Source organism: Strongylocentrotus purpuratus, unplaced genomic scaffold, assembly GCF_000002235.5.
Source record: "Strongylocentrotus purpuratus isolate Spur 01 unplaced genomic scaffold, Spur_5.0 spur5_scaffold_11, whole genome shotgun sequence".
Classification (NCBI taxonomy): Eukaryota; Metazoa; Echinodermata; class Echinoidea; order Camarodonta; family Strongylocentrotidae; genus Strongylocentrotus; species Strongylocentrotus purpuratus.
In genome coordinates this window covers 26,461,195-26,489,026 of record NW_022145596.1, presented here as the reverse complement: position 1 = coordinate 26,489,026, position 27,832 = coordinate 26,461,195, and the positions used below count along the sequence as shown (strand labels likewise).

Sequence of the window (27,832 nt, the reverse complement as noted above, 5' to 3'; positions counted from 1 at the left end):
TTTGCAGTTTGGATTGCATGAAGTTACAAGTTGAACTATATATGTCCACCATTCTGCATGTATGCAGTGAAGTTCACTCAAGCAGCCTCTCTATTGTCCTCATGAATGGTCACTTGGATCTACAATGGAGCTGGTCAAGCTGATCACTTTTGTACTCTTTGTATCTACCCTGGGAAGAAGTGCATTCACTGGGCACTGTACTTTCAACATTGGCTTGTTAAGTGGTGTACAGTACAAGCTAAAACTAAAGCCACTGAAATTTCTGGGAAGTCGCCTTGCATACTATACAAATACTACATCAACTCTTCAGCTTCAACTGTTGATAGCGGGTGACGTGAACCCGAACCCTGGGCCTATTAGCAATGACTTGACCTTGGAAAAGCAGAACCATGCATCAACTACCTTACCTCCAAACAACCCGCGAAAATACAGCAGGTATGAACTTCTACAGCTTAATGTACCTGGACAACAGAGAACTGAACTCCAGAGAGAGGTAAGAGAGAACATTTGCTGTCTTGGTATTGAGAGAAGAAATGAGAGGAGAAAATGGAAGAGCCACAGAGGAAAAAGGGCGGGAAGGAGAAAGCAGAGACCTATCCCAGTACGTATTACAAAATGTAACCGATCTTCTTTGAACAATGCTCTGAAACCGGGAACTCATCATCAGAGTAACCTGATCAGTGTTCCAAGATTAAAAACTAACATTTCTTCTAGCACAAAACTGTGTCTGTGGAATTCTCGTTCCCTTAGAAATAAAGTTCATCTTATTTGTGATTATGTTCTTGAACATGACCTTGACATACTGATCATTACAGAGTCATGGCTGAAGGAAGACGATCAAGTCGTCATTGGAGAATGCACACCACCGGGTTACACGTTTCATAGTTCACCTCGAAAAACTGGTCATGGAGGAGGTATCGCAGTCCTCTTTAAGTCAGAGCTTAATCTAACTACAAAGCCAGTCTCTAACGTCACAACATTTGAATCCGTTCATGTTATCAGCAGGACATCGACACTTCACATCGTTGTCATCTACCGTCCACCACCTTCGACTGCAAATGGACTAACTGTTCCAGACTTCCTGAATGAGTTTGAGAGTTTTCTAACCGATTTATCAGTCCTTCCAGGCAAATTACTTGTGCTTGGAGACTTCAACTTCCACGTGGATCTACCTGCCAAACCAGACGTCAGTGCCTTTCTTCAAGCGACATCCTCCGCCAGTCTTCATCAGCATGTCATAGGTCCAACTCATTCGCATGGTCACACATTGGACTTGGTATTCACAAGAGAGACGGAATCCTTAATTAAGAAATGTAATATCTATGATGTACAAATGTCTGATCATTTTGTTATTGATGTTCAATTAGACATACCTTTACCGCAACCACAAAAGATTCTCACAATATCTCGAAATTTTAAAGCAATCAACAAGGAAATATTCTTGACAGCTTTGTGTGAGTCAATTTTGGATTTTAACCACCAAGGAGATCCTGAATCTGGGTTCAAGTGGTACAATGAAACTATGCAATCACTTCTGGACGAATCTGCCCCTCCAACCTCAAAAGAACGCCCTGTACGACGAAGGATGCTGTGGTACAACGATGACATTCATTTGGCACGTCGTGAGAAACGTCGAGCAGAACGAAAATGGAAAAAGACTAAATCAGATGTTGATCGAGATGAATTCTTGGACAAACAACGTTATTCATCAAATCTGATTTGTCGCACAAAGATAGCGTATTTTCATAGTACTCTATCCTCGTGTGAAAATAAGGATCTCTACAAGACAGTTGATTATTTGTTGAATAGAAAGATACCATCTCTTCCTGTACACGACTCAGTTGAGACATTATGTAATAACTTTTTTGTAAAATCATTTTCGTGTTTAGATCCTACAACTGAAGATGAGTTATTGAAAATTATTCTGGCTTCTCCTAGTAAGTCATGTAGTTTGGATCCCATTCCAACTTGGTTTTTAAAAGAACATGTACATTGTCTTCTTCCTGTATTGACAAATATTGTTAATTCATCATTACAAACAGGTACATTCCCTTCTGCAGCTAGGTCAGCCATAATTAGACCTCTTATCAAGAAGCAAAATCTTGATAAAGACTGCTTGTCAAATTATAGACCTGTGTCAAATTTAAGTTTCTTGGAAAAGCTCATTGAGAAAGTTGCTTGTCGTAGACTCACGGATCACATGAATGAAAATAGATTGTGGGATCCTAACCAATCTGCATATAGACCCTATCATAGTACTGAAAGCGCACTTATCAAAGTAAAAAATGATATTCTGTCTGCTATGGATAAAGGTCGAGTAGTTTTATTGTTGTCATTAGATCTATCAGCAGCCTTCGATACTATTGACCGTCATATTTTAATATGTCGGTTATCAACAAGGCTAGGAATCGAGGGTGCAGCTCTGAGATGGTTTAGGTCATATTTGGAAGACTGGTCCACATGTGTTGAAATTAGGGGGAAACAGTCAGTAGTAGCTTCTAACAAAGTAGGTCTCCCTCAAGGATCTGTATTTGGACCCATAGGATATACTATATATACTTTGCCTGTCCCAGACATCGCTAGACATTATAACGTTTCATATCACACTTACGCTGATGATACACAGTTGTATGTTACATTTAACCCTAAGCAACCTAATGGCTTAAATACTGCATTAAAAACTCTTTCAGATTGTGTCACAGATATAAGTATGTGGATGGGAAGGAATAAGCTTAAACTAAATGAGGAAAAGACAGAGTTTTTGGTAATCGGCTCCAAACACAACTTGGGAAACATTAATGATGTTAATCTTACATTCGGAACCACCCAGATTGCACCATCTACATCGGTCAAGAACCTTGGTGTCATTTTTGATTGCAATATGTCCATGTCTAACCAAATAGACCAGCTTTGTAAATCTGTACGATATCAGTTGAAGAATGTATCACAGATTAGGAAGTATGTATCTGAAGATGCATGTCATCATGTGATTCGCAGCCATGTTCTTTCCCGGTTGGATTATTGTAACGGGTTGCTTACAGAAGTCCCTCAAACATATATAAGAAGACTTCAAAGTTTACAGAACTGGGCGGCTCGTATTATTTTTCGTTTAGACCGTCGTCACGATGCCATGCCTCTACTAACATCCCTTCATTGGTTGCCAATCAAACAGAGGATTGTTTTTAAGATTCTTTTATTTGTATACAAATTTTTTCATGATCAGGCACCAGAGTATTTTAGTGACTGTCTTGAGTTGTATCAACCTGTACGTACAAACCTTCGCTCCAATGCAGACCCATTTCGACTGACATTTCATGTGGCTCGTAGTAAGGCAGGAGATCGCACATTCACTGTTGCAGCAGCTAAGGAGTGGAATAAACTTCCCTCCAGTATCAAAGCTGCTGCATCAGTGGATGTTTTTAAGAAACTCCTTAAAACCTATGTATTTCCTACTTGATTCGCTATTTTTTTGTTTTTTTTTGTTCAATGTTATGTTATGTTATGATTTGTGGTTATTATTGTAAGCGCTGTGATATAGTGTACTATGAATAGCGTAGCTAAATGCCTAATAATAATAATAATAATAATAATAGTTTGTTTATTTTTGTTTTATTATGATTCATGGTTAAAAAAGAAAAATTGTTCTCTAATGTTTGATGATATTTGATGTTTATTTATTCCATATCCATATACAATTATAATCTTTTATCTTTAGATGTATGATAATGACATGGTATATAAAGAAAAGGGGTCGCCTTAAGCATAAGCTTGAAATGATGTCCTTTTGTGGTATATTGTGCTCTGGATCTCAAGGAAAAGAGCTAATGTGGAGCCCTGGATAACAGATTTTGGACAGATTTTTAACAATACAAGTTTGACTGATGCCACCTACTGCCAATATACACTTGACTTGGCCTGAAATACAATTATACATGCGTCAAAGTCATTTTTCATCTTGAATTAGAGAGATGTCAAGGCATCATCTGTCACATCCTGTTGTAGTCACCTTGATACCGAGGGGAATGAGGCGATAGTGATTGGATCTGTCATTTCAGGATGTCATTCTACCATTGTCTATGTGGAAGGGTAATGTTACTGTACTCATGTCTCAGACAAGACTTGACATGGATATAATTTTGGGTTGCAGGTACATTTACTTTCGATTGTAGGCCCTGTTTCATCAAAAAAATAAAAAAGATCTTAGCCTTACAATCGATTTTATGTTAGGACGTGATCCGGATTGATTTTAAGATTAATTTTAAGGCTTGATGAAATGCGCTGAGAACTCAGGTTTATTTTTAAGGCTGGCTTAAAGTGGTATTATCATCAAAGATAAAATCATGATATTATTATCATTTTACTTACATCTCTCCGCTCAGATAGGTAGTCCTTTTCCCTGCAAAACAGATTTCATAAAAAAGAATCCATATCAATACTGCATCCATGAAGTGCATGAAAAGTAGACAAATGTAAATACCAAAATGCAAATGTAGAAATACAAAGAGTGTGTTATGGAAGAATATGATTTGTTCTCTGAATTTCCCTTTATACGCATGGAAATGGATGAAATGAAAACAAAGTAAAGGGGAGGAAGAATGAAAGAAAGACATCAAGGAACAAAATATGCCCCTCCCCCCCCCCCCCTGGTATGTACCATATCCTTTATTGGGACACAAACATTCAACACCCTGTTGAAAAATACGAGCGAGCAAAATAATTCTTTAATATCGGGCACACATTTTCCACAATGACTAAATTATCGTTTCCCTTTCCCTTCTTTTGCATCTTTGTGCCACTAGCGTACTATCAGGGCACTGTCCTTCTCTGTCAGTCACCCTAGATAAGGCCACATGATAATAATGAATTTATATAGAGCTTAATATTAGACATCTCTAAACGTTTATAAAGTACACAAGAAATATATTTAACTCTGATAATAGTAGAACAATTATACAATGTAATAGTATGCAATACTTAATAAAGTAAAAATCGGTTGTTTTTTTAGAAAATTTTTGAATTGATATGTAGTGGACGAAGCGTTATGAATGTTGAGAGGAAACGAGGTCCATAAAGTTGGGGCGATGGAGTTGAATGCACTGTCCCCATAGAATTCAGTGTTTGATCGTGGCAGTTGTAGGAGGTTAAGGTTCTTGGAGCAAAGATTTCTTGAGGGAACGTACTGTTTAATGATTTCGGAAATGTATGGGTGGAGGGCAGAACCATTGAGGGCTTCGTATACCAGGAGTTCAGAGGTGAACTAGCAGCCAGTGGAGATGAGAAAGAAGAGGTGAAATATGGTGATGGCTAGTGATAAGCCCTAACCACAATCCTAGCAACAATGCTTTGGGACACTCTGGAGTTTCTTTGTCTCTGAATAAGGGAGTTTACAGATAGCAAATGGTACAAATGACCTCAAATATCCACAGATCTTTTACACATGGAGAAGTTCCACTTTGAGCATATTAGAATAATAACTGCCAAAGTCCTAGATGTGCTTCATGATTACCTTTTGTTTGACCTCTTGAAAAGAATACTTCCATCTGCGTAACATAGAATGTACCGTTTAATGTTACATAACTTTCATGAGCGCATATCCAGTATTCATCTGTGTGGGTTAACCATTTTGGTACAAATGACCTTTATCTGTCCATGCGCAGATTGTATCTGTAAACTCCTTATTAGGAAGTCTGCATAGGAGAGCATTGCGTGAACTAGGATATGTGCTGTGTTATGGTTTAGGTAGTCTCTGATCTGGCTTATCTTTTGAATAGCTCCCATTGCTGCACAACATGTTTTAGTGACATGGGCTTTCATGGTGTGATTCTGATCCATCAGGACACCTAGGTTTCGATCACACTGTTGTAGCAGTGGCTAGCAGTTCCTGACCCATGTATATTTTGAGATGGATAAAATGTAATGTAATCAAATCTAAAGCAATATGAAGAATAAGAAAGTGAAGCAATTTAGACATGCATACAATTACCCTTTATTCTTTGTGGCTACTTTCTGTCTCTGAGTTCCATCTTCCTCATTTTGTAGAGAATACCAATCAAAAAGAGTCTTGAGTAATGATGGTAGACAATGCTCAGCCACAGCACTCAGAGAACTCAGCAACTACAAACATAAAAGAACCATATCCCTGGTTACAACACGTTAGTTGAAGGGAAACATATCATGGTAATAGTCTAACTTGTAACTTAGAAATACATGTTACAATTACATGTAGATTACATGAAAATATGACAAGTCACCATTTCGTAAACGATAGTTGTGTTAATATATTGGTAAGCTTTTTATTCTTTTGATTTGCTTGTCTGATCAGGCTGTGACTGATGTTAAAATTTGTTTGGGTTCATACAGTGTGCACTTTTTTTAATTACTTAGAATGCATTCCATATGTTAATTAAATTAAAATTACCAATGACAATGACCACAACAATGACATTTATTCTCATGTCACCCATAACCAGGGTATTGGAGAATTGAAATATTGCCAAAGTAAAATGTTGGTAACTCAAATGAACTACATGTACATGTATTACTCTTGTTAACTCAAATCATTAAAACTGATAGTAGTTCAATAAATTCCCATTTTTTCATATACATTTCATTCTTGAATCAAGAAAAGCAAAAAATAAATGAATAAAAGGCAACAATACATGCACATTTACAAATCAGGTTTTAACAATATACCGTAAGCTTTTTAAATAAAAAAGACTAAATTGTGCTGAACTTCCACATTGTTTCAGAATAAAGCAATGGCTTTATATGTTCATGAAACAATTAACTAACAAAGTCCCAGCTGGCTTCTTGCATCCAATATTAACTACTGCTAAGTGCCTGGCAGCAATTTGGAAGGAAAATAAAGGAAACAAGTTGAAACAATTATTGCAAAGATGTTTCCTGTAGCTATAGGTTGTTTCATAATACATGCTGTAAATTGAGATAATTTGCAACCGGAACACTTTTCAAAACAAAAACTACTTAAACAATGCTTTTATCTTCCTGTAGTTTATTGTATCGAGAACTTCGCTTTCTGAATGTATTAGGTGAATTTTATCCTTAAGATTTTGGTATTTATAGGCCTACACTGTACATATTAGCCGTATTCATAGATGGTCTGTGAAACAATTTAACATACCCTTTAAACTGGACATTAAAGACATTGTTTAACAATGTTAAATCTGAGATGCACAGCCCTACGTGTTATCAGTGTCTGTGATAATGGTGTAATATTGAAGCCTCAAAATGATCAAGAAGTGCCTCAAAAAAGTAAAAATCTTTGAGTGACTGGTTTTACCATACTCGTTTTCCCCAATAGACTGTGGTGTTATGAAAACCGTTAGGAAAACACAAAATTTGGTTTCGATTTCCAATTATAAATATCTTGATAATCAGACAGGCGATCAGCTTGTAAAAGTCATGGGTTCCCTGACTGACCTAAAGGTTTATAATTATCATTGCAGCATGAGTTAAACCTAGGATTTTGTTTCAGAATCTGAGACAAAGTTACCGGATCCCTTTAAACATTCTTTGTCTAAATTTAATCAAGATATAATTTACATCCACACAGCCTGAATGCCCAAATACACTTGAGAGTCCAGAAAGTCCTGAGTAGCGGTATTGACTATCCTCTGACCATGTTACACAGAGAATGAAGATGTACATTGGTAGAAAGCTGATTGTTCTATCCATTTAACTGAAAAAAGGACACGACTACCATACCCTCCGTTATAAAGGTGAGGTGCCACATGTAATATCCCCACTGCTCTGTGGGGCGAATGGGAATAAACATCATGCCTTGAGTTAAGGCATGACAGTTATTGACCTGCTATGCAAACTGCTTCACTTGGCTGTACTCCTTCATTATCAAAGGTTATTACATGTACTTACACCTCTCCATACATCTACATGTTGTGAATGACTTTGATATATATTTATTTATATATTTATATATGTCTTAATTATTCTCTCATTTTTAAAGGCATTACATGTATTAAACTTCTCCATGCATGTTGGGAATGACCTAGAATTACTATATAAAGTCTGAAAATGGAAAGAAAATTGTCCATGAATGTTTGAAATAAGGTCTAATATTCACATGTAATATTGAAGAAAAATAAGAATGATTCATATCAAATCTGAATATATATATATTAATTCATCATCATCATTGCAATATAATAATTTCCCCACTCTCTCTCTCTCTCTTTCTCTCGCTCTCTCTCTCTCTCTCTCTCTCTATATATATATATATATATATACACATATATATATATATATATATATATATATTTATTTATTTTTTGAATTATTTTTTTATTTAAAGAATATTTTTACTTGCAATAATTGGTCCAATATTTCAAGTAACTGTTATAGGTTGTTCATCCATCTATTATCATTTATTTATATGTGTACATGTATATAACTTTAGGTAAGAACAATAATGTTAACTTTATCTTTTATCATTTTTATTTTACATTTATATGATCATTCCTGTTTTTTATGCACATTTTATGTAAACATTGCATTATTGGTCCCTGGACTACTGCATTGTACATATGTTGATATTAATAAACCGAAATTGAATCGAATTGAATTGAATTAAATTAAATTAATTACATGTACATGAGTAAAATGGTATCAAATTGGTGCATCATATCATTTACATAGCATTTTTAATATCTCAGACAAAAACAAAGCATAGCTAATTTTAAACTCACCTGATCAAATTGCTGATCCTCTCCTCTTTGAAGCAATTTTGCCAGTGGACTTTCCTATAGTGTAAACAAATGTAAATCAAATATATTGATAAGAGCCTTTCGTATGTCTATCATATATTTTATACATACATCAAACAATTGAGCACTCAATATCATCCTAACAGTGGAAGTAAAGCTGTAAAGTAAGTTAAGCACACATGCAGCATACATCAACAAATAAAGTGTGCATGTTTAATAAACTAGTGGTGTAAACTTCAGGAGGTGTTTATTTTTATTATTATATAATATATGCATGATTTATTGAATAAAGAACAGATGTATAAGTTGTGTGTTTATTATAAGTTTTGGTAAATAATTTTTTAGTCAGACTATGATGCGCTTAGAGACACCAGTATTAAGTGCCTAATAAATATTGTGTATTATTATTATTATTTAATACTGTGATGGTGTTGGATAGCCAGTTATGAATCTTACATTTATGTACACTTGTACTCTGAAATGTACTCCTTCCTTCTCTCATTGTCATCTACTTCCTTTTATTTCCTCCCCCTTACTCACTCACTCCCTCACAAACATTCTCTCTCACCCTCTCTCTCTCTCTCTCTCTCTCTCTTTCTCCTTCTCTGAATATTCCAAAACAAAATTCTCTTTATCTATACCAGTCTTCATTCCCATCTTTCCATTTCAATATCTTCTCTCTCTCTCTTTTTCAATTATCTGGAGTTCTGTATTTTCTCAATTTTGTTTGACTATCCTACAACTGCAGTGTTGTGTCTGTTGTGACTCAATTGCTTTTCAGCATGAAACTCTCTGTCCATCTTAACCATTCAGGGGATTTACAAACATTTAATAAATGCAATTCTTTTCAGGTTTTACTATAAATGAGGCTCACACAAGAGGACTCTTTTGCTTACCAATGGCTCTGTCATTATCCTCTCTATCTTCCTCTCTGCTTGGATGGTGAACTCTGCAAAGAGACTCTGGAGGACATACTGACCAGGCTTCACGTTGGTATCAAGGGGAATGGTGGTCGTCGACGTCGCATCCTGCTTGTCCTCCTCCGTAGGCCTCCGTATCCATGGTAACGATACATCAGAGGTGGAGCTGGTGGCTAGGCTCAGGTTAGAACCTAGAGAAAGGGATACAACAGACACAGAAAGACAATTTAAATGAACAATCAGAGCTGAAATAATCAAAGGCATTTTTTTTACAGCACTGCAGTACATGTTCATGTATGTAAACAGGTTTTATTCAGTGTTCAGGAAAAAGGCCCTGTTTCATAAAACTTGCTATCAATAGCAAATGCTAAATTTCTATGACAATTTGCTCTCAGATAATCAAATGCCATACATGTAGTTTCAGTAGCTTGTAACAGCTATTGTAACTTGTTATTGATAACAATTTTTATGAAACGGGGCCCAGAACTAACAGCCCCCAAGATGAATAGCATATTTCAGTTGTATGTGCCTTCTGGAATGCTGAACCTGTCTATTAAGGTCACGCGAGGAAACAGAAAAAGCAGCAACTGTAGGCAGGTGGCCTTTATAGACAGGTTCTACAACACTACTTTATTTCTTGAGGTAGACAAAATACACGGCTACTATACACAGCGGGCCTTTATCAGGAGTGATAGAGAGCACTAAAAAAAAAAATTAGTTTTTTTCTTCTTTTTCCTCAACTGTCCCCCCCCCCCCCCCTTAGGTAAAAAAAAAAGGATTCGGGGGAAAAAATGGCATCTAAAACATCCCCCTCCCCCCTTTGGATAAAAATTAAGGGAAAATAACAAAAATTAGGGAAAATAAGGAAGATAGGGGTAAAATCAGGGCGGGGGGGGGGGGAAGAAGAAAAAAATCAGGGGGAAAAAAAATCGAGAGGAAACTATTTGCGGTTTTGCTATAAAATTGAATTTTCTGTTCATAGGTTAATGAAAGAATCCAATATTATTATTACTATTATTATAATGGGTTTGTCTAGGACCTGCAATATTCAATCAGAGTTGGTAGAATTAATTTAATACATTTCTTAAAAAAAGAAAAGTGTTCATCCTTTCTTTTGGGGCTGACCTTACATGCCCTCCAGCAGGTAAATGACCTGCATTACGGTATTCTTAATTGCACAGAGAAATTTCCTTCAATCTGTCTTTCAAAGTTGAATGAAGGTGCTACGAAACATCATCAGGAAACTGCCTAGCTACATGTAGTCATTATGACTGAGATCTGAACGTGACTGACTGACCAGCATACAGGGGTAATGTGTGGGTGACTGGGTAATGAGATAAATGTTATGTAATTCTAGCAAGGTAGACAGACAGACAGCAGATGAAAATCTGGATGAAATTTCACCAAAGATCACTTCTTTCCACTGTCAAAATTAAATGGAGCTCTAAGTTACATGTTCTTTACTTTATAGTTTCTATTATCTGTGTCAAATCTACCTACATGTACATGTAGTATCCATCATGATTGCGTTAATTGTCTTTTTCAAATTTAAATTTCTAACTTCTCTATATATGTACATGTACATTACATTTGATAAATCAATCATTACCATACTAATTATTTGGATTCAGGATTTACTCAAACATTTCTTCTTTTATCCCCCTCTTTTTTCCCCTCTTTTTTCCCCCTCTTTCTTACTAAATATACATACATATATTAAATGATACAGTAATTTCCATTCCCTGTAATTGTTATTCGTAAATCTATTAATGCCTATGTGATTCATGTACAGATGTTCATGAGTACAGTGTAAATCACAATGTCTATTTTAAATAATTCTTTAGAGGGCAGCCACATTCTTCTGCAAGTACTAAATCTAGGGGAACATACATGTACATACATTTTAATTACAATACAGGGCAACCAAAAAAATTGTACACTCTTTAAGTACATGTATTAACATGTGTAATTTACTTTAAAATACAACCCACATGTACATGTACATGTATGGACTTGCACTTTAATCACCAGTTGAAGTAATTATGTGTCTTGACAAGCTCTTTATAAATCCAAGACTTGTTTGTTTGCAGAGTACAGTCCTGCTAAATAAATATCATTTCTGTCATCTGCACATCCTGCTACCGACATCAGATCTACAAAGCTAGAGCTCTTTGCCAAACCTTGCCAGAAGGCTGCTGGTGCCCCAGTTAGGATCAATGATATCATATCAGTTCAACGCTATTACTATCGTAATAAGAAATCAAATCTCTCAAGTTTCCTGATTCAGCAAGATTGGACCATACGATTGTGCTTTACAGCAACTTGACCGGGAGACACAAATCATTTATAGGGTGCAGTGAGGAAATTCAGATGTTATTAAAAACAACCCAAGACACAAGGCTACATGAACATCTATTTATATATTAGGGCTGAAAAGGGTAGCGCTTTGATATATTAAAAGGTTAGACATTTTCATTGACTAAAGCAGATTTTGGAAAGCAATTTTCTTTTCTTCAAGTGCCATAAAAAAAAATTTAATGTATAATAGCCTGTTGTCAATTGGTCAACTACAGGAAATTTTGTGAGGATTAGTGGAAAAATGCATATATGTACATTTTTTAGGAAGAGAATGTCATTAATAAAACTATGAAGTATGAATAGTTGTTTCCAAACTTTTTTTTGAAAAGCTTTCACAAATTTGAGGAAACACATCTTCCTAAAAGTTACTGGTACAAAGTTCAAGAATGCAGGAGCTGATGCTACAAAGGGCCAGTTTCCCGCTAAGTTTTCCGCTAGGATGAACTGACAGAAGACCTTGTGTTGATAGTGTTGTATATTTATTCTGTATTTAGATACTATATCTGTGTCATTTCTAATTATACCACTCCTTTTCTCAAATAAATATGATTACAATATGAACAATGTGCCGCTACATGTACATGTAGTAGACATGTCAGTCAAGGTCAAACACTCTCAAAAACACTCATACATGTACATGTAAAGCTATACAAGAACCCACTATTATTATTTATTATTAGTAAAGTGCAGATAACAATTTCTCATATATATTCATAGTAGAGAGCATGTAAAATAAAATATGTTTGAAGACATACAAATAGCTATAAATATCAATTTGTCTACATTATTTCTCCATTACAATTATCTCTAATATTGTATCTATACAAAGCTTAGGAATATATTTCTGTAGTGCAGTTTAAGATATTTGAAAATTAATTAATTCAAAAATCATTAAAAAACAACAAAATCGCCATCATAAAAATGATTGAAAAGTAACTTTAAGCCAACTTCAAAATTGGAAACAACGTTCATAGTTCATGGTTATGACATTCTCTTTCCAAAAATGCTTGTTTCCAAAAATCCTCACAAAATTTCATCAACAGCTGTTTTTGACGACAATAAATGAAATATAAAACAGAACAAATGAAAAGACCATGTCCGGTAATACTGTACATGTATGTACCATTCTAGAAACATGCATATAAATATTTAAGACCTATACCCGATGAAAATACCATTTTATATAAATGGAATACTGAATGAATGTAGAATACAAATATAAAGGAATAAAAAGTATTTACCCTTTCATTATTGCACAAAAGCAAATTAAAACCTCATTTTCCACACCCCTCCAAATTACGGGTCAATAGGGGTCAAATTTACAGTGACGACATAGCATGTGGACCCCATCCGTTCACTTACCTGTACATGTATATACATGTAGCTGAGGCGATGAGCCGCGCTTAATTAATGCAAAGTCATTGTGAATATGCACACTCCACATAAGATGATGTCATCAATTCAAAGAAATCAAATTACCTGTCCAATATAAAATGGACTGCCTACCGATATATTCAGGGTGTAGTTTCAGTTTCTCATTCAGTATTTAACATTCTACACAAGGTGAATGTACAAACATGTACATGAATTATGAATATCATACATTATATAATATTAGCCTCCAGTCTACACTGTACATGTATGTAGATTAAACAAAATGTCTCCTGATGATATTCATACATGTAATACAGATAAGTCATATAAAAGCGATGGTAATACACAATGAAACATGATACCCAACCACATGGCAGCTAGACTCATTTTTCATGCTGGAGGATCACTCTGATAATCAAATTACATCCAAATAGAAAGACTAGCTCAATCATTCTTCCAGCTGTGCATTATGATAATGCTGTCTATAGAACAAACTACCTACTTGAACTTTCTCACTTCAGATCACAGAGCTTTGTACCACGTTGTGTACATGATATTCCACAGACTACATGTAGTATTGCATCACACATAATTCATATGAGCCCTGCATGAATATTGCACATTCTTTGTTCAATGTACAGTATCGTAATGTCAAATAGTTTTACTTAGGTATAATTAAAGGTGAATTGGTTTATTTTACCAGAAATGTTTTTTGGTATTTGCTTTTAATATCGTTGTCATATATTATGTTGTTTACATATTCAAATTTGTCATGATTGTAAAGCACATAAAGAAATTTTCAATTTATTATGCACTTAATAAATATTCTCTATTATTATTATTATTATTAATATTTAATACTACATAGATCTACATGTAATGTGCACGCTGCTGCTGCCTGTATTATCATTGTGGTTTTCGGTATGACAGCTGATATCAGTACACTGTGCATTGTTGTAACAAAGTTCATTTCATATCAGATACCATTACCAACAATATTGCACACACCTTGGTAAAGACAGAAAACAAGACAGAGAGAGAGAGAGAGAGAGAGAGAGGGACGGAGAGAGAGACACACACAGAGAGAGACAGAGACAGAGAAAGAGAAATAGAGAGACAGAGCCAGGCAGAGAGACAGACACAGAGAGAAAAGCAGAGAGACAGAGACAGAGACAGATACAGAGAAAGAGAGAGAAAGAGAGAGAGAGACAGATACAGAGAGAGAGAGAAATAGAGAGATCTAGAGATAGAGATTATGTACATCTTACATTTCTAGGGACCAGATACTGCTGAGAAAGAATCTAGGGAGGTACATGTACCTGTACATGGCATCACTTGCCAACCCCAGACGATAATATGAAAATAGACCAGAGTTACATTGTGTCTGGCCACTCTAAAGCTGTCTTTCGTAAAGTAGATTACAGATAACTGCATGTTATTTCATCCCCTTTGGGCCCATCTACATGTACATAAAGAATGTATGATGCTAAATAGGCTGTATTAGCCATACATGTGCATTTTAATGACTTTCTGTCTCTCAGAAGATGGTGCAAGATTCAAACAAAATTCACAACTTGGAAAACGTGCATTTATACTAACCTGTGTATTCTTCGCTTCTCCTCGAAGACATTTGGTTCCTTTCTTATATTTCAGTAGAAGCCATCCTCACAAGTTACTCATGGACTTCTACGAACAGTTGTTTGTGCACATCCAGAATTGTTTGTTTTGAAGGTGTTCCTGTCATATAAAACCAAATAAAGATTAGAGTTTTGCATCATCATGACAAAAAAATTATATGAAGAAAGAATGAAACACACCTTTTCAAACTTCTTGCCTTTTATTAGACAATAAACATGTACTCTATATTTGTAGATAGTTATGATACTTTAATTGTATTATCTTATATGGAATGTCTATTTATACAAGTTTAGGCTTTGTACTAAACACATAAACATGTATTATGCTAGATACTACATGCACAGAATGTAGCGTTAGTTGTACCTGTATGTAATAATTCATACACAAATTGATAAATGTTAAGATACTGTACTTTTCTGGTCCCTATTATTCATTCGAGATATTTGTTAAATAGACATTTATTTTTGTTATATTACTGTATTTTAACGTTTGGATAATAAAACCTCAACTCAACTCATTTCACAGCTCAAAAAATGTGAATACATGTAGTTACCCTTTTTCATGACATGTATGATTGTGAGAATAGGATTTATTTTGTACAGCTAAATATTTTTCTTTCTCAGAATGTTATTGATCAATGTATAGAGATATAGAGACTAATCAATGAAGTTCTTAAGGAGAAGGTTGAGTTCTGGGAAGAGGTAAAAAATAATTTGTGAGCTTTATCATTGTTATTATGCAAGTGTGAAAACACATCAGATACAAAATGTTCCCTGAAAAGCATGGCTCTTCAAATGCTTCCATATTCTGAATATGACATGTAACAACATAAAAATCAGAGACGGATTTTTATGCCACATGTTCATGTAGCCCCATATACATCTTTCTGTGTACAGTGCTTTTAACTTTAACAAGACTGGGCCAAATATCTTATCATTTTGATGATTCCAGAACCTTGCAGTACACACCAATACTTATATGCTAGATGGTCAACCTTCGATTCCACATCGTTTCTGTCACAATGCAATTGCATGACCAAAGTCAACTTCATCTTTAAAAGATAAACCATATTGTCATAATCATTTAAGAATAGAGATAAGAAAATTATTCCAATGTTATGCACACGATAAAATGTTGTGTAATCCCTCAGTGACCTCAACATGTAATCATCCAATGACCTCAACATGTAATCATCCAATTACCTCAACATGTAATCATCCAATGACCTCAACATGTAATCATCCCATGACCTCAACATGTAATCATCCAATGACCTCAACATGTAATCATCCCATGACCTCAACATGTAATCATCCCATGACCTCAACATGTAATCATCCCATGACCTCAACATGTAATCATCCCATGACCTCAACATGTAATCATCCAATGAACTCAACATGTAATCATCCAATGACCTCAACATGTAATCATCCAATGACCTCAACATGTAATCATCCAATGACCTCAACATGTAATCATCCAATGACCTCAACATGTAATCCTGTACGACTACAAGGTAGGATTACTAGAGCTAGAAGACGTTCGCTGGACGGCTTTCATAACACTACAGTCTAATGGGGAAAACGAGTATGGTAAAACCGGTCACTCAAAGATTTTTACTTTTTTGAGGCACTTCTTGATCATTTTGAAGCACGATTTTTTTAGGGCTTCAATATTACACCATATCACAGACACTGGTAACATGTACATGTAGGACCGTGTATCTCAGATTTAACATTGTTAAACGATCCCTTTCATGAAGTTGGATGAAGGGTGGTGGTGATCATGATGATGATGATGATGATAATCAAAGAATGAGGAAATTGGTGATCATGGATAATGATGATTACTGTATGGTGATGATGGTGATGATGATGGTGTTACAACACATGTGAGAGGGAGAGGGAGAGTGAGAGAGAGAGAGAGAGTGTGTGTGTGTGTGTGTGTGTGTGTGTCAGACTGAGGGGGGAGAAGTTTTCCAAGAATAGAGTGCTAACACTCCAACATATTTAGAGTAATTATGTAATTGTGATATGACTGATATGGATTAGATTACATTGCCATTATTATTAGGGAGTTATTTTCACGGTTCCATTTGTTAAATACAGATATATGTAAGCATTCTTGCATATACTGCAAGACAAAATTTGGCTAGAAAAGATACAAGACATACTAAAATGTATCACTGCCCCAAGTTGTAAGGATAAAAATTATTTTATCCTGCATCAAAAATTTGTTGGCTTTTGATTGGTTGAGAGCTCGTCACATGACCAGAAATATTTGACCTATTTTTAGAAAGCACTATATGAGAGTACTGTACTATTTTGGTTTACTATTTGGGAGTTGAAAAAAAATGTGAATTTTTTTTTTTGAATTGAATCAATTTTTTTTTTCAAATCTTAATTTAATGAAAACAAAATATTTTAAATCTTTTTAGATAAAAATTGACATTTTTTTTTGTTCTAATTTTTTTTTATTTTTTGAATTTTTTTTTAAAATAATTTTTTGATGCAGGATATAAAACAAATATACCATGCCTTCTATTTGAGGTACTGGTTAAACTATGGGCCTCGGTGACTCCAAAAATACTATTTGCTTCAGGGCTGCGCCCCTCAGCAAATAGTAATATTGGAGTCACCTCTTGCGCATAGTTTTAACCAGAACCTCTCAAGGCAGTGTATATTTGTATACTATAGTAGTCATATCCTGTCAATGTGGAAATAAATACCGGTAATACTCTTTAGCATTAATTAGGCAAATTGTAGACAAAATAAACACTATACACACCCAATACCTCAACCAAATGAATAAATACATGAAGGTACATGTATGCTGAAATATGGCGTACATTTTTGTACATTATTTTCATAACAAAAATTCTCTCATTTCTTGGTGAAGTGATGATCTCATCACAGGCTGTACTCTATGCATGACTCATCATTTGTATGTTGAGGAGAACCCTCCAATTCATGGGTGTTTACATGTATACACACACGTTTGCTTCAAGGCATGCACACTACACACGTACTGAACACCTACAGGTATATCTGCTATGTGCAACAAATATTGCATCGCCATGACCAGTACAGTGTAGTTTATCAAATGAAGAATCCTGGAAGACCTGGATTTAAAGACAGCCCCCTAAAAACATACATCATGGAAATTATACTTTGTAAATGCAAAAACAAACTTTTGTTGAATGCTGTCTTTTCCTAGCTCACCCCACTGGCACCGTTATCTCTCAAGGTTTGAGAAAATATGTGCACACACACACACACAATGGCAGTCATCCACATTGAAAAGGAAATTTACATCCCACTAGGATTTAAAATATTTGATTTGATACTTTTTTCTGAATATTGTATATTCATAATCATTGATTTTTATATATATGGTTTAACAAAATTCATATTTTTAATGATTTAACTGAAAAAATTACTCTATATTAGAGCATCTACACAAAAACATATTACTACCAATATAACTTGGATGCTGGTGTGAGGAAATAAGATTTTTAAGGGAAAAATTGGAAATGTATATTAACAATATAAAGAAAACAATGAGTGAAAAGTGAGGTAATGCTGTCACAGACTCATGATGAGTAAGTTGCCAATTTATCTTGAGATTTTCAAAGTTTTTCATGTCATTCAAAATTCATAACTTTCTTATCCGATTTTGCTCAAACTATTTTTGATTGGTTTGTCTGATTTTTGTTTGCTTCTATTGAAAGTAAGTTATTTTTGTGTACTTGCCCTTTAAAGGTCAAATAATTACATTCCCATAGAAAGTGGCTTTAAAGTATACCGGTTCCCATTATAAATACAATTTATCCGTTGATTATTTGAACTACCATGCATGTAATGAAAACTTGCTGGAAATAACATTTACTGAATGAAAAGCACAAAAGGCATACACTGTACATGTACAGTGTATGACCAAATATTTTACTGGTTGACTCAAAACTAGTCTGATTTCATTATTTTTCTTTGCAAAGAGGAGCAGAATTGCGATCGGGAGATTGGGGGTCATTCCAGAAGGCTTGGAAAACGTTATTGAATAGAGGGGGCCAACCGCATAAATTCCTGAGCCGTCGATTTGAAGTTAAACGGTAAAAACAGCCCCTGCGCTACAAAGGTCATCACTCTTTGGTGAGAAATTTGAAAAAGGCACATCATTTTGGATTTTTGATGATGGGGCTGGTGGCAGGGGTGGGGGGGGGGGGCAAAGTGCCCAACCCCTCCCCCCCCCCCCCCATTTTTCCAAGTTCCTCCAAAGGGCCACTTTTACTTCGTAAGAAGTGCCCCTTCCCCTTTTTAGAGCTATCCCTTTTTAACTCGGATAAGCGCAATTTTTTTTTTACACATGTGCCCCCTTTCCTTTCGAATAAGGGCCTCTTTTCCTTTATGATAAGGTCAATTAAAAAAAAGAGCCCCTTCCCCTCTCATAAATGCCCATTTTCAGCTATGAAAAGTGCCCCTTTTCATCTCTGGTAAATGACCTTTTTCATATAAGAGAAGTTAATTTTTTTCATTTCAGGTAAGTGCGATTTCACCTCCGATAATTGCCCCTATTCAAATCTGAGAGATGCTCGTTATATTTTGAAAAGTACACCTTCCCCTCCTGATAAATGCTCTTTTCACCTCTGATAACTGCCCCTTTTATTATAAATTGTGCCCCTTTTCCTTTCTAACAAGGGACCTATTCCTTTTCATAAATGTCCCTTTTCACCTCTGATAAATCAAATTCTGATGGATGTCCCTTTTCCGTCGACAAATGCCCATTTCTCATACTCATAAGTGCCCTATCTCATTTCTGGTGAGTGCCTCCTTACAGGTGTAAGAAGTGCCCCATTTGAACCTTTGATAATTACCCTTTGTACCTTGACACGTGCTCCTTTTCTTTTACTAATAAGTGTCTTTAGTCATGCCCCTAATTTAAAGCGGCTAAGAGTAATTTCCCCCAAAGCTCTAATATTTGTGATTGAATGACCACCCACTTGTATCCCATTTTCAACTTCCAATTCTCTTAGAATAATTTCACTATTAGTGAACAGGTCTGGCAACATAACACAACCCTGTCCGACTCCCCGTCTGATGTTGATATATTCACTACACTCTCCTTCTACCCTGATGCATGCAAACTGATTCCAATATAGACTTTGTAGCAGTCTTAGATCTTACATGTACATCAAGCTTTTTCAGCTCTTCAAAATGTTCTGAATGTCTTACTTTATCAAAAGCCTTTGAATAATCAATAAAACACATGTACACATCCTTTTGCATTTCGACAGCTCTCTCCGTTATATTTCTAACCACATATATTGCATTTCTTGTGCCCGCATCCTTTACAAAACCAAATTGTTCCCTTCCGACCATGGGAGTTATGCTACTTCATGCTCTCAAAAGCAGAATCCTCAAAATAATCTTAGTGATATGGCAAATAAGGCTGATTGTCCTATATTGCTCACAATCCACGGCTCCCGGTTTCTTTGGGAGAGTACAATCCTAGGCTTTCAGGCGATTACTCAAATTCTCGGCGGCCATTTTTTTTTTTTTTTAATAATCAATTTTGTTTAAATTTTATATATACAGTAGACTATACATGTACATGTATATACATTTTTTCCTCTTAATAATATTTTAAGGCTGTGCATTACCATGTAATGAGGTACTCGAGTACACTCCCAGGCTTACAGGCGAATACTCGAATTCTCGGCGGCCAATTTTTTAATTTTTTTTAAATAATGGATTTTTTTATTATTTTATATATACGGTAGAATATACATGTATACCGGTACATTTTTTTTCCCCCGACGTTGTAGGAAGCACCCCATAGTCCGGCTTTGAAAACCCACGCTATTTTACTGCGAGTTGCAATTGAAGGCGCTGATTTGTGCTTCTGAATTTCTCACAAATAACAGTAAAATTGTTGTTTTTAAAGCTGAAGATGACAGGCAAATTATCCTCCAAGTTCAAACAGAAATCTGGACATTGGCAGCTAGTTTGGTCCTAGTTTCTGAGTGGTGAGTTGACAGTGTATGATTGAGAGCTCTGGGAAACATTTTTACTCACGGTACCCTGCTTTTACTTTTTTTCTCGCTCGCAAATGAATATTCAGACCATCACACCCAGCTGCAAAGTGCGATGCTTAAAGGGCCACTCTAACCCAACTAACATACCCTTTCAAAGCATGAATACACCTCTACTTTAATATTCCAGCCTCTTATTTTTCAGAAAATCTCTAAATTGACCAAAAAATGATAATAACCATCCATTTTTCAGTTCTCACGCTTGCCTGGGCTACGCCCCTCGAAAAAAGGTTATACGGTCACGTGGCCTTGATTACTCATTTGACGTCATTGCGGGCATGTCCGATTTGTCCTATAACTAAAGATCTTACATTAGGAATAAAGATATTGCCAGAAACTTACTGGGATTATCAAGTGCATATTATTTCTTCGGATAAATGTTTTTTTTCCCAATTAATATCATAGTTTTCCTTTTTAAAGACATTTTAATGCCTAAATCACCTTCCATTTCACCGGGAGAGGCTCCTGCAGTTACGTCATATGCTATTGCGCAATACAGCTCTGAAACTGGGCCTTTTACTGAGCATTCTGAGTCGTCATTTTTAAAGCTAGATTCCAGAATTATTGATGATTTCTAAGAACAAGGGAAACGCTCTCGCCTGCATAACACAATTCAATATGATAAACCAGAACGTCAATAACGTAGCGCTAATCCGCATCTCGCAACAACAAATATCGTAAATTTTATGTGGTACACTTTTAAACTGGTCAAAAAATAAAAATTTGATGCCCTGGAAGGGACATAATTTCATTTCATTTGCATAAAGTACCATAAATAATCAATGGAGCAAAATCTCAAAATTCTGTGTAGAAGTTACGTGTTCCAAATTTAGCTCTACCAGATAAGGCAAACCAAATCAAAATCAGTCAAGAAATGAGGGAGAAGAAGCAATTTTTGTTATTTTTTGAATAAATTTGCATAAATTACCATAATTAATTAATGGAGAACAATTTCAAAATTCTATGTAGAAGTTTAGTGTTCCAAATTTAGCTCTACCAGATAAGGCAAACCAAATCAAAATCGGTTGAGAAATGAAAGAGAAGAAGCATTTTTTGTGATTTCGAATAAATTTGCATAAATTAGCATAGATACCGTAATGAATTTCACGATTCTGTGTAGAAGTTTTAAATCCCCCTTCTAGCCCTATCATATGAAAAATCAAAATCAAAATCTAAAGTCATGAGGATATCACGGCTAAGAATCCAGGTATTCCCGAGTACAGCATCAATAGCGTTCTTCTTGATGTAGTAACTGAGACCAAATATTTAGGTGTCATAATAAATAATCGCTTATCTTGGGATAGTCACGTCAACTACATTGTCTCACGAGCCAACCGGCTCCTCGGGCTGCTTTCTAGTGTTTCATCCGGTCTCTCTTCCCACGCTACACTTTGTCTGTACAAAGCTCTTATTCTACCCATAATCAAGTATGGTCTACCCGTTTGGACCCCGTATATGAAAAATTTAATCGGTAAGATTGAAGGTATTCAACGTAGAGCGACCCGTATTATTCTTAAACAAAGAAGAATGGAAATGTCATACGAGGAAAGGTTGCGACGCCTCCGCTGGTCATCTCTTGAGTCTCGTCGGAAGTACACTTTGATCACATTCATTATTAAATGTTTATTTATGTATGTATCCTGCGATAGTGTAAACAGCGCCATAAATGTAAACCCAAGGTATAGTACCGCTCGAACTGAAAGACTGCGTTTGTCAGCCATTAACTCATTTCCCGGATTGTGGGACACACTTCCTCAACATATTCGTAACGATGTACTATTGACTCAAATTGGCACTTGGTGCTCCCACTTGAAGTTGTGGAACTCTGGCTTGTAAATCTGTACATATGATTACGTATTTATTCATGTTGTATCATACATTTATTATTATAATAATGATTGTAACAGTTATATGATATAATCGTAGCAATAATAATGATTGCAATAACAATAATATAAATGATGTTGATAATAATGACGAATATGCTTATACATATTTGTAACAGTGTGATCTTTTAATGCTGTTTATGCTCTCTTATTGCTAGTTGTTTAATTGCTGCAGTTTATAGTCATTTATAGAATATAAATAATTCTTCAATTCTATAAACAAGACTTCACATAATAACCGCCTGAGATGTATACCGTATAAAATTTGTTCCATTTCTCATTATATAATATGAAACAATAATGATATGTACTTGAAATAATACACAGTCCATTTTAACCATTCCAAACCATTCCAAAATTGTATTACTGAATTTTCATAAACATGATATAGGGCTTACATGTACCTTTATCTGTACATATTATGATCGTGCAATAGCTTCGAGACTGGTTGTTGTTGAAATTGTGTTCTCAATGAAAATTAATTTTTGTTGATGTTTTAATATAAATATTGATGTCAACGATATAAATTATAATAATCAAAATAATCATGATAGTTACGATAGTAGTAATAATGTTAATAATGATAATGATAATGATATTATATTTATTTTTTACAACGTGATGGTTAATGATTAACAATAATAATATGTTACTAAATCTGTCATGAAATCACAATTTTTTTTTTCTCTCTCTCTCTCTTTCTTATATTTTTTCTTTTTCTTTTTTTTTTTTTTTCTCCCTTCTTTCTCCATTTTTCTTCTCCTCGTCTATCTTTTCTTTTTAAAGCTTTATTTTAACCAATATCAGGAAGGTCTGCGGATCACAGTTATTTGGTTAACTTTTTCCATATCCATGAAATTCTACTCACATGATTGGGGAGACTTGATAACCCTATAAGTCCAAGTTTCATTGACTAAGAACTTATACTTTCAAAATTATATCAAAAATTCAAAAACTTAACCTTACAAGTAGGTTAAGTTTTTGATGATGATGCTACAACATAGTCCAAGTCTGTTGACTTGAAATGACCTTTGACCTTGACTTTGTGATCTGAAATTCTACTCACATGATTGGGGAAACTTGATTACCCTATGGTCAAAGTTTCATTGACTAAGAAGCTATACTTTAAAAATTATATCAAAAATTCAAAAACTTAACCTTAGGTTAAGTTTTTGACGCCGCCATCGCCGCCGCCGCCGCCGTCACCGGAAAAGTGGCGCCTACAGTATGTCTCGCTTTTTTGCTACGCAGGCGAGACAAAAATCATTTTCATGTTCGGAATCTCTTGCAAAAGTTATTCTACATGTCTTTTTCTTCATTTTTTAGCCCATTTTAGTTTAAAGCCCCACTGTCCTACTTGTAGCTACTTGCTCCCTCTATATATAGAAAACTTTCCCAATCGGTGCCTGTTGATCCCCCATGAACCTCTTTTTCTTATGTTAGTTGAGAGCTGAGTTAATGAGATAGCCACCTGTCAGTGACCTCGCTGTGTGGTCTAATCCCCTCTGGCCAAGTAGTATTGATGGTCTTTAAGCAAAATCTTGTATAATATATAAAGAAAAACAAATATTGAAATCGTCCCTGATAACCACGCCTCCCTTGAGTAAAAAAAAGAGGGTTCGGGGGGGAAAATGGCAACATCCCCCCCCCCCCCCCTTTGAGTAAGAAAAATTGGGAAATAATAGGGGAAAATAGAGAAGATAAGGGAAAAATCAGGAAAATCGGGATCAAATCAGGAAAAAAAAATCAGGAAACCGATTTAAATCAGGTTTTTATCAGGCCTGGATAATGGAATCACAATATAGGGGTACTATAGGCCCTATACCATTACCAATGTCTAAAAAAAATGTATATTTTCACTTTGAGATTTCGCTTTGTAGGTGAAGATAGGTGCCCTTTTTTGTTGGTGCCTTCCACTTTGGAAGTCGCTCCGCCGGCCCTGCTTACGCATTAGCGTCAGGATGCGCCAATATGCATACCAATATGCATTTTTTATATCTCACTCGTATATTTTGGTGACAAATAACACTTTCACAATATAGTCTAGGGGCCTACATAATATGCTCAAATTTCCCCTTTCCCAAATCGTGCCCACTTGTAGGCCCACTTGAATGTACCAGTTCACTGAGTACAGTGCTTCTAAAGCCCCATCTTAATAGAACTTTTTCGATCTCACCCGAGCGATATGTGGATGAGAAACAGTGGGGGGTCTGATCGTAAAACACGGGGTGAGCTTTTGGACACCGTATTAATCAGCCATCCGCAAAAACCTCACCCGGGTAGGTTACCATAACAACCGCACCTGTCTCACGGCGATCAGCTGTATGGTATTACGCACATGCACGATACCATAAACTATACGAGAAGCTTGCATAATTTTAGACTGATAGCTTCAGTTTGAGTTGCAAAGCGGTAGCGCGGACACGGTACTGAGCGACGACGTCGACATCGAAGCCCTAAACGGAGGCTTCCCGATGTTGGATGTGATCCAAATTCAGGTGGAAAATGCAATATATGATTATGATTAAAATTAGTAAAATATTGGGCTAAAATTCCTTTGCTAAGAATGGATATGAAACTGCTAAAAAAATGGATACGGAACTGCAGTAGCGCCGGTCTACCTACCTTGTTAGGCGCCTTGAGCATTTCTTGGGGTGGATATGTGCGCATTATAAATGTTGTTATTATTATTATTATTATTAAGAATCAATAACAGTTTTTAATACACAGCCAGGATTATGGAATAGAGTCTACTATAGGCTCCTAGACCTACTAAGAAATGGATAATGCAGCTATGGAGTTATTAAATTTACATCACACATAAACCTACCAATGGGACTTTGTCAGTGCCAAAGTTAGCGAATGACGCCATCTCTGGCTCTGCACTCTGATAATAATTTTGCAAATAACATTTACAGTGATTTATAATTATCTTTCGACTTTCAGTAGATTCATACTATTGAATCCATATTATACAGTCACTTACCTTTTTGATATTAGCCTATCCCAGGACTCAGCAGGAGAAATTAAATTACGGAGTCACGTATTTCGGTGTGTTCATTAAGATCAACCAAGCCTTATTTCTCGAAACCTTAACCAGCAACTCCTCGAAACTAGCGACCAATAAGCCTGCGCCTGAGCTGCGACCAATATGGAGGAAGCTAGCGACTAATAAAAGGGTTGTAGTGTATTTAAAATGGCCAATTCAAAAGGAAAAAAGTTTTGCACGTCTCGATTTAATTGAATGTTTTTAAAGTGATCGTATGTAGGCCTAAATGTAACTAGATTAGATAATAACTTTTATCATTTTAAAGCTCAGAATTTGCTGTTTATTCTCATATATGATACATGTCGAATTGTTTATGTCTTAGTCAACATCCTGTTGAGGTTAAAACCCCCGCACATTTCACTAACAAAAATAGGAAAAAAATAACAAGGGCGGACCCAGGGGGTAGCATGGGGGCGCACGCCCCCTTTTTTAAATTTCCTTCTGAAATAGACAAGCAGGAAAAAAAGCTAAGAAAAATTCAGATATTAATGTTCAGTTTACGCATTCGGAAAGGGGTCTGCTCGCTAATCATAAGCAGGGCCGTAGCCAGAGTTTGATGTTTGGGGTGGGGGGGGGGGGGGGGACACAAATTGATCGACGTCCTGGGGAATTTTTTTTTTTGGAGCACGTGCCTGTTCATAAGGACCGCTATTTATAAAAGATCGCTCAGTCACGGGTTACTGGATAGTGGTCCTTATGAATAGTGGTCCTTATGAATAGCGGTCCTTATGGATAGCGAGCTTGACCGGCCTACAGAAATGCCTCAGAATGTACCATATATAATAAAGCATCTTAGGTTTCAACATATTCGGGGGCTTTAAAGCGCGGGCCAGGCTTCGCTTAGCGCTCGCAATTTCGTACACCCCCCCCCCCCCCACCACCACCACGCCAGGCGCGCCGGAAGCAGTTTGGGATCGGGGGGGGGGGCAAACATTGCAGGGGGCTCACCTTCCAGGAGCAGTGACGTGATGAGCAAAAGAGTTTGGAAGGAGGGGGGCGGAAGAAAAATCTGCATCACCACCAGGCGCGGATACAGGATTTTCCAACAGGCGGGGGGGGGGGCAGGAAATTTGAAAATTGCGCAGACCGTTTTTTCAAGGTCATATTAGAAGCACCATACCGGTACAATTTTTGACATTTTCATCGGGGGGGGGGGCTATGGCCTCTTGCCCGCGGAAGCTTTGACCTTTTAGAGTTTAATAAAAATTATTAGAGAAAGAAGATGATTCGTTGTTCCATTCTCGACTCTTGATCCTTGTCTGAATTTGGTTTTCCCCCTCCCGCGCAAAGCGCAGAAGCTTAACGTTTCATTTAATTATTATGAAAGAAGACTTTTCGTTGTACCGTTCTCGACTCTTAATCCTTGTCTGAATTCAGTTTTCCCCCTCCTGCGCAAAGGGCGGAAGCTTTGATGTTTCATTAAATTATTAGAGAAAGAAGACGATTCGTTGTAACATTCTCGACTCTTAATCCTTGTTTGAATGTAGTTCCCCCCCCCCCTCTCGCGCGAAGCGTGGAAGCTTTGACGTTTCATTAAATTATAAGAGAAAGAAGACGATTCGTTGTACCATTCTCGACTCTTAATCCTTGTCTGAATTGAGTTCCCCCCCCCTTCCGCGCAAAGCGCGGAAGCTTTGACGTTTCATTAAATTATAAGGGAAAGTAGACGATTCTTTGTACCATTCTTGACTCTTAATCATTGTCTGTTCAGTTTTTCCCCTCCCGCGCGAAGCACGGAAACGTTGACGTTTTATTAAATTATTAGAGAAAGAAGA

The 27,832-nt window shown here is 36.1% G+C and overlaps 1 protein-coding gene and 1 long non-coding RNA gene across 13 annotated transcripts in view; one reads left to right on the top strand and one right to left on the bottom strand.

Moving 5' to 3' along the window:
- The window catches only part of LOC587649 (protein furry homolog-like), a 96,146-nt gene extending 70,046 nt beyond the window's left edge, over positions 1 to 26,100 (bottom strand). For all 12 annotated transcript variants that reach the window (XM_030981026.1, XM_030981030.1, XM_030981031.1 and 9 more), the window contains exons 1-6: positions 25,995 to 26,100; positions 14,993 to 15,130; positions 9,638 to 9,852; positions 8,724 to 8,777; positions 5,984 to 6,114; positions 4,366 to 4,396 (exon numbers count right to left, since the gene is read on the bottom strand). In XM_030981026.1, the coding sequence (XP_030836886.1) occupies positions 4,366 to 4,396; positions 5,984 to 6,114; positions 8,724 to 8,777; positions 9,638 to 9,852; positions 14,993 to 15,023 (462 nt within the window). In that variant the 5' untranslated portion in view covers positions 15,024 to 15,130; positions 25,995 to 26,100. The remainder of the gene's footprint in view (positions 1 to 4,365; positions 4,397 to 5,983; positions 6,115 to 8,723; positions 8,778 to 9,637; positions 9,853 to 14,992; positions 15,131 to 25,994) is intronic.
- Positions 269 to 1,648, top strand: LOC105443720. The gene is made up of 2 exons (XR_972837.2): positions 269 to 493; positions 816 to 1,648. It is a non-coding gene; the product is annotated as an uncharacterized LOC105443720 (long non-coding RNA).
- Positions 26,101 to 27,832: the final 1,732 nt, after the last annotated feature.